The 8,240-nt window shown below is 28.5% G+C and overlaps 1 protein-coding gene across 1 annotated transcript; it reads right to left on the bottom strand.

Annotated features, from left to right (window-relative positions):
* Nucleotides 1–2,624: 2,624 nt before the first annotated feature.
* Nucleotides 2,625–4,537, bottom strand: LOC125842631 (protein SHORT-ROOT-like). The gene has a single exon (XM_049521952.1). It carries the CDS (start codon nt 4,334–4,336, stop codon nt 3,077–3,079), a length of 1,260 nt encoding a protein of 419 aa, XP_049377909.1. The 5' UTR covers nt 4,337–4,537; the 3' UTR covers nt 2,625–3,076.
* Nucleotides 4,538–8,240: the final 3,703 nt, after the last annotated feature.

Raw genomic sequence — 8,240 nt, 5'->3', positions numbered from 1 at the left:
TTTGAGTTTTGGTTTCAAATTTATTATGAATGTGATTATTTACTTCTGTGATGTGTGATCTTGTTGATTTTAATATTTTATATGACTAAAATAGAATAACATCCTTCACTTTATTAACTTTTGAAAAAGTCAATTAACAAGGTCGATACAATTACATATATCACGAAAGAGAATGATTTCTTGCCTTTGTTATAGATTTTTAATCCATGCTCAAATTAAAACTCTACGAATAATAGAAATTAACTATGACTTTTTCAATATGTAATTAAATTTATTTTATTATTATTTAAATAGAATTAGCTACGTACTTTCATTCTGTCTCTATATTTTTCCCTTTATTTAATTACTTTTTCGGTTTTTTATCAATCGATTTTCTTCATTGTAACATTTTTTTTATAAGAAAGTTTAGCTAAATGTCAAATCTAAAAAGTGAGTCATTAAAAGGTGTTATTAACCCAAAGATTATATTAATTTTGTGTTATTAACTTAAGATTACTTATTCTTTACCTATTTTTTCTTAACATTCAAAGGAAAAGACTCAACAAGAATAGGATTGAGTAAACAAGAAAAGGACTTGACGCGACACGAGTCAAAATTTGCTTTTATAATAAAAAATGCTACATAAAAATTTTATCTTCACCCAAAACTTATATTAATTTAGCCTTATTAACTTAAGAAATTATTTAACATTAACCCATTTTTCTTTAACATTAGAAAAAAAAAAAAAAAAAAACTCAACAAGAGTGAACAGAAAGTAGAAAAACAAATTAAGCTCAACAGACAAATAATTTTGAGTTGATAACATAGTGTGAAACCATTTTATTTAAAGATTTAAATGATTAAATTTTTATTTATTTATTTATTTAATCATGTCTTCGACAAAATGATTTACTGGAAGAAACTAGCATTGAAAATTTATATTCACGGCTAAACAATAAAAAAAAATTTGATGGACAGAAAATCAACGAACAAGGGACGTCGGTCCAAAAAATCAAGGGAATACCCATCCTATCCATTTAATAGAAAACCAACGAACTTAATTAAAGAAAATTGACACAAGTCTTTTTGATTTTTAAATTATTTTTTTACAAAAATAGACAGACGTGATCGATTTTTGAAATGCAAAAAATTAAAGTTGAAGACTAAAAACAAAGGATGAAAATATTTTTATTAAAGAGCATGCGTGGCCAAGTGATAGAATTGTCCACAATCATAGAAAATATATGAGTTCGATTTCAAATAGCTACAAAATATTTATGTATATTTCTGAAAAAATGATTGTATTCATTTGTACTATCCCTCGATTTTAACTAACAATGTATGTCAATTTCTCGAGAGCAATGAAAACTAAATCAACTATATTTTATCCGCAATTTGGAAAATCGACCTTATCCATTGATTTTGATCCTTTTTTTTTAGTATGATTACTAACTTAACTAGCTCCGAATCGAGACATAGTAGGAGAGATGGAGGAAAAAAAAGTAAAGGGTAAAATGAATAAAAATGAGCAAAGTTAAGTATCAGTCTTATCTAAATCAAAATAAAAGTGGTTTGCCACTAACTGATGTTGGCATGAGGCTATTGTACGTAATGTGAAAAAACAATCAAATTTATGCTATTCATATCAATAGACATAAAGGCAATTATGGGATCAAGTTGGTATGTTTATGCTTGCCACCAATTTCACCTCATGCCTCATGGGTCCTTTTCTATTTTCCTCTTTTTATGTCCTCCTTTATTCACTATCTTCTTCTTTATCTTTATCTTTATCTTAAACTTATATGATATTTATTTTCCTTTAATTAAAAAATGCAAAAAAAATAATAAAAAATCAATAGGTAGATCTTCCTAGAAAAACCATTCATTGAGGTTTGCATACATCTTCTCTTTTTTCTTTGTGGGGTAGGTCAGTTGACTGACTATCTGAAATTTCATATTGTTAGTGAGGATTCGATCCTCCATCTTGTAGTATCTATCTGTCCCTATTTTCCCTCCCTCTACCCCCATTTTTTTTTAAAAAAAGAAAAACATATTTATTTTTCCAATTTATTAGAATTTATAAGTTCAAGTGTATGATTTTTGGCTTATAAGTCATAAGTTAGAAATTATAATTAATGACTTTAGCATATTTTTATTATTATTAGATTAAAATTAAGTGCTTATAAGCATTTCTTTAATTTAACCAAATAATACAAGGTATTTAAAAACTATTTTAACTTAAAAACGTACGCTTAAAATAAGTCAATCCAAACGGGCTCTCATGATCTTTGAAAAAAGGAGGAATAGTTAGATTTTTTTTCTTCTTCTTGTTTCCATCTAATATATTCTAGTCTTAAAAAGGGGAATCTAAATCTATTTTGTAATAACAAGTAGTGCCAATAAGAAAAGGGAAAAACAACATCCAATTTTATTACTATATTAATAGTGGGAGAGGTCCCCCACCAAGGCTAATTGTAAAGGATTGGTATGCAAAATGGCAAACACTTTTTTCTAATTAGCAAAAAGATCCAGAGAAAAAAGAAACTCATAATTTGAAAAAGTGTACACATGCAAACACTTTCAAACAATTAGAAGAAATTGAGAAAAAAAAAAACAATACAAACTCCCAAACACAAAGCATTATAAATGCAAATTAAATTAACAATATAATCTAGTAATACTAGTCCTATATGTTTGCAAGATCCACTAGAAAAGAAAACTTGAAAAGGAAAAAAAAAACAAATTAAAGCAAAAAAAAGATCAACCTCTTGCTTATCTATGGTGTTGGCTCCAAAATACAGAAAAAAAAACTAAATGCTATCAAGCTTTAGGTTGTTGTAAGCTAAATAAAGCATATGACAATATATGATTACTATGCTTTAATCCCATGCACGTCCAGATCATCTATATGAATCTTCATTGATCATCACACATGTTCAGTCCAACTATATGAATCTTCAGTAATCATCACACACGTTCAGTTCAGCTATATGAATCTTCAGTAATATAATCATCACACACGTCCAGTTCAACTATATGAATCTTCAGTAATATAATCATCACACACGTCCAATTCAGCTATATGAATCTTCGTTGATCATGTCTCTACCTCCATTGATTTTTCCTGGGGTTTCCATGAGGAAGCCCATACCACTTGTTCTTCTCTCCATGTCAAGTAAATTCCAGGTGACTCTTGATTTGCTTGTGGTAGCACAAGTGACCATCCAGCTTTATACCTCTTAAGCAAAGCCTTAACATCATCAACAGCATCATCATTTAGTGTAAACGGGGTAAAACATTCCTTAAGTCTTGTACACCATTGGTTTCCTCTTTCTCTTCTTTCACTATCTCCTTGATCATCACCAATCTCATTATTATCACAAGCCAGAACCTTAACTATGCATTTAGAACATTCCCTTTCGATCACTAGCCTTTCGTTGCTTGTTGTTGGAAAGCTTTCATCAAGCATCTCAAAATACAATGTGTAGAACCTAAGACATTCTTCAAAGCACTTAACAAAGTCATTCCTTGTGCTAGAAAAATCAGCCTCATGTTCTACTATTGTCACAACTTTAGGGTTAAGTGATTGAAGCATTGTTATAAAAGCTCCCCTTTCATCTACTTCAACTCTTCTCAATGCTCCAATGCAATTCACAGCCAATGCTTCCTCTTCTTGTATATTCAAACTCTCTTTTGTGAGTTCTTTCAAATGGTTCAATCCACTTATAACATTAAACTCAAAAGGCACTCCCATTAACCTAGCAAATTTCTCCATCCTTTGTGCTACTTCTTTCATAACATGAGACTTCACTAGGGTGCTCTCCATGACCACAACCGTGAGCTTAAGATGTGGCGTTTCATCGTTTCGTGTAGCTAAAGCTTCAAGCAAAGTAGGCCATTGAGTACAAAAAGTGTTACTTATATCAATTATATGAAGCTTATTCTCTCCATCTAATGCTTCTAATATTGCACCATTTGATGCAACATGACCAAAAGTTGTCCATGGACTTACCTCTTGAAACTTTAAGATCAATTTCCTAGATGAATCAAATGATTTGCTTTTTTCAGCTGCTGAAGTTAGGGTTTTGTAACACCTCAAGCCAGTATCCGTGGCCTTACAAAAAAGTGCTTGTAAGAAATAAAATGCCAATTTTTGATTGCAATCACCATAGGGAGAAGCAAGTTCATTCAACATCCATAACAAGTGATGGATCTTTGTTGAATCCTTATTAGAAATCGCGGTAGCACACTCACGGAGAAGCCTAGGAGCCCACTTGGAATTGGAAACAGCCTCAACATCTTCCGGTGATTGACTTCTTGATGATGATGAGTTATCATGATGATTAGGGTTTTGCATGTTTATCAAATGAATATGATGATGAACATACTTGTTTGCTATGAAATAATTTTTATAATTTGTAGGTTTGGAAAAAAAAAAAAAGACTTTTCTCCATGTGTTATGGAGCCCTCTTGGTAGAGGCTCTAAGAAAGCACTTTTGCAGGTTTAAAGCTAAAGCCATAAGAAATAATCAAAGTAGAAAGAAACTTTTACAAGGCCTTAATATATAAACTTCTACAAACATAATTGGTCATATATATCCTCACAATATATATGGCCTTAATTATTGTTTGATTTTATTAAACTCAAATCACTATATATATGTATACTCTACTTTAAGAAAAGCTATGGTCATCAAACTATATTGACAAATGTAGGTGTATACTCTATAAAAGCATAAATAAATTTAAAAAAAATTGTAAGTATGTGATAAAAGGAAATGATCTCTTATAACCACATAGTTACAAATTGAATAAAAGAAAATGATATTCTCAGATCTGTTATATAAAAAAATGAAATTCTTTTATAAAAAAAAAAAACTAAAAGAACATGTGAAGAATTATATATAAAATCAAATTCCTTGAAAAAAACTCGATAAACTCTTTATATCTCTATTGACAAATCAAAATAACAAAAAAAACATGGGGTGGGGGGTGGGTGAGGGGGGAATGCATGACTATGATCTCTTCTAAATGCAGCCGGTTGAGGGGTTCATGTCAACATTATAGGAAAACAAGAATTTAGAAGCAAAGTTGGAGGGTCCAGGTCAGCATTATTATTTTTATTATTATAAAACAGTTTTTCCTAGGAATTAATAAACTATATATTAAAAAAGTGATCTCCATTAATTAATTGCAGACCGTCTATGTGTGTATATATAGAGATATTTGCCCTTGTTAATAAGAACAAATAGATGATGATAAAAGCAAGGTATATAACGACAGGTTAATTATGACTTACTAAATTCTCAACAAAAGAAAACGGAATAGAATAGAATAGAAATTAATGGAAATTTCTACTTGACCATGTGAATTATTATTTTTTTGCAAAAAATCTACAAATTAAAATGATTGAGAAAATTGTTAACGAAATGCAAACTAATTAATCTCTACAAAAAAAAACATCTTCTGTTTTTCTCAAGTTCTGTTGATCAAAAAAGATTTAAAAAATATTTCCTCCAAAAAAACAAAATGAGAAAAATGACTTTTCAGTCACATTCACTATCGATTATATCCGCTCACTCCATTGTATTTATCTAAATTATGTACTAATACGGTTAGAATAATATTTTTTTGCTTATGAATACAAAAAAAAAATTGACTTATTTTTCAAAAGAATATTTTCCACCGTAAATATTTAATTTCGTACCGAACACACCCTCTATATGAGACTAGTAACACGGAAGTTAGAACATCACATCTAGGAAAAAATATAATAATATTTATAATACAAATTCCTGAGTTGATTTGATTTATTTTAATTTTTGGTCATGCTTTTTAGTTAAAACAATTATTATTTATTAGCAAATAAAAGATTAATTAGATAATATCAACTTCAATGACTGGTAATAATAGTTTTAATATTAGATTTCCAGTCAGCTTTATTTCTTTTCGGTTTGAATTTCTTAAATATTAAGAAGAAGAGGGCAACAAATTGTCTTTATTCTTGTCTTGATATTCAGAAGTTGTAGCACTATAACAAATAAATGATTTTGCAGTAATTATTTAGCGAGAATAATAAATATAGTAGTATTTATAGTTATCACTTTGTATAATATCGCCAAATAAAGAATTTAGCTATTCTAAATATAATAACATTAATTCAATTGTTGGTAAATATTTTTGCGATAGTAAATAGTGTCGCTATATAAAAAATATATTGTTACTAAATGTTTTATTTTATTTTATTTAAAGTAAGAGTACATCAAATCAAAATTCACAGTAACTAGGAACTAGTCTGTAAAACGAATAGTTTTTGTGCAGGCCTTTTTTTTTCTTTTCTTCTTAAAAGTACCTTAAAATAATAGGAACACCTCCTTGGAGAAAACATTATTGTTTACCTAGATTGTTCAGTCTGAAAAGATAGTTAAGATCTAGAGCAAGACATTGCATAAGAATAAGGTATTGTCTGCGCTCTAGGTCTATGTCCGTACAAATTTGTTCCTTGAGTTTTAATCTAAAATACGTCTTAATAGTTGATTTTGAATTCATTCTTATAAGATTTCTAACTTTTTTTCTCATGTCTGCTTAAATTTGTCCCTTAAATTTTTATTTAGACAACGTCTCAACAATTGATTTAAAACTCATTCTTATTAGGTCCCTAACTTTTTTCTCTCTAATTCCAATGTGGATTTCCACTTATGATTTGATTTATATTTGGAGTGAGCATTTTTTTATTAGCGTAGACCAGTAATTTGTATGGTTAAAATTAATAAATATGGGATTTACATGGACTTGTTGTACCAATTATACATATGATGTAGTTATTATTGAAATGTGAACTTTGTTTTGGAAGAAGATAGAGTTTTAATTTGTGTGATACACAAATTTTTGTTAGTTTTAATGTATTTAGAATTTAATGAAAGCATATATGTATTTGAGAAAAAAGAGGAATGAGTAAAATGAAATGATGATACATATACTAAACTAGGTATACGGCTATACGCTAGGATAATCTTATATATGTTTAGGTATTATAGTCCTTTTCGATAAGTCAAAATGTAAGTCAAGTTGATAGAAATTCACTTGTTTTTAAAGAGAATCGTTGATTAAAAAATATAAATAAAATGAAGTAAAGAAAAATCATTTCCTTCATTTGTCTTCCTGAGAGAAAAAAAGTGATTTGAAAGTATTTATTGTGTTCCTTTGTACCCACCCCTTGTACATGGGTAATGTCTTTACATAAATAAATCATTTCAAGTAACAATAACAGTGAGATAAAACTAATCGAAACAGCCAAATACTATTTTTATTAACTATATATGGAAGCAAAAAGTATAATATTATATATTAGTATTAGAACTTAAAAGGCATGTGATGTTAGGTGCATCCATTTGTCAAAAAAGAGTGTATCATTTATATTAGCCCAATCACTAGGAAATAATTGGTAGGAAAAGAAGAAAGGATCTAAATATTAAAGGTATAAAGATTTTGCTTTTGCAATTTTGTCAATGCTTAAAGGAAAAGCACTTTTATTTTTTAAGTGTACAACAACATTGACAGCTTTTTTTAATATTTATAATTGTAGTATATTATTATCAGCTTTTTGACTCAAGTTAAGTGGAACCATCCATTAGGCCATTTTAAACATGCATAATGAAATTAGAACTCAAGTAGGAAGAAAAATCCCTCTTGAGAAAACCATTAATTTACTAACCAAGTAAGATGAATACATAATGGCTTTTGAAGAAGAGTTGTCTAATTACCCTTCTTTAATAGCTTAGCTCAGGTATGTTCTTACCGTTCAAAAATTAAATTATTTATATTCAGATTTTTAGAAATTAATGATTTTTTAGCTTTGGTTATTACACAAATACAAGTAAAAAAGAAATGTTAAATACGTTCTTTTAACATTAAACTATCAATGAAGGACATATTTACTCAATTTATATACTTTAAAGGCTTACTTAGTCCTTTTCACTTATTAATTAAATTAGCTTAATTGATTGCTCCTGTTAAATTAAGGACATATTAGCTAAATTCATAACGAAGGACAAATTTATTCAATTTCATATACTTTATATAAAGACAACATATTTGACCTTTTTCATTTTTCAAAATAAAGAGGTCCAAATTTTTTTCATTTTTCTTTAATATAGATTGCAATATGCTATAAGAATCTTTAGACAAGATGGACACTCAAAATCTTAACAACATGGACATTAATTGAATGTGTCACATATCTTGTTAAGTCATACTGTTGA

Source organism: Solanum stenotomum, chromosome 10, assembly GCF_019186545.1.
Source record: "Solanum stenotomum isolate F172 chromosome 10, ASM1918654v1, whole genome shotgun sequence".
Taxonomy (NCBI): domain Eukaryota; kingdom Viridiplantae; phylum Streptophyta; class Magnoliopsida; order Solanales; family Solanaceae; genus Solanum; species Solanum stenotomum.
Note: the sequence above shows the minus strand (reverse complement) of the source record. Positions and strands in the feature narration are given on the sequence as shown.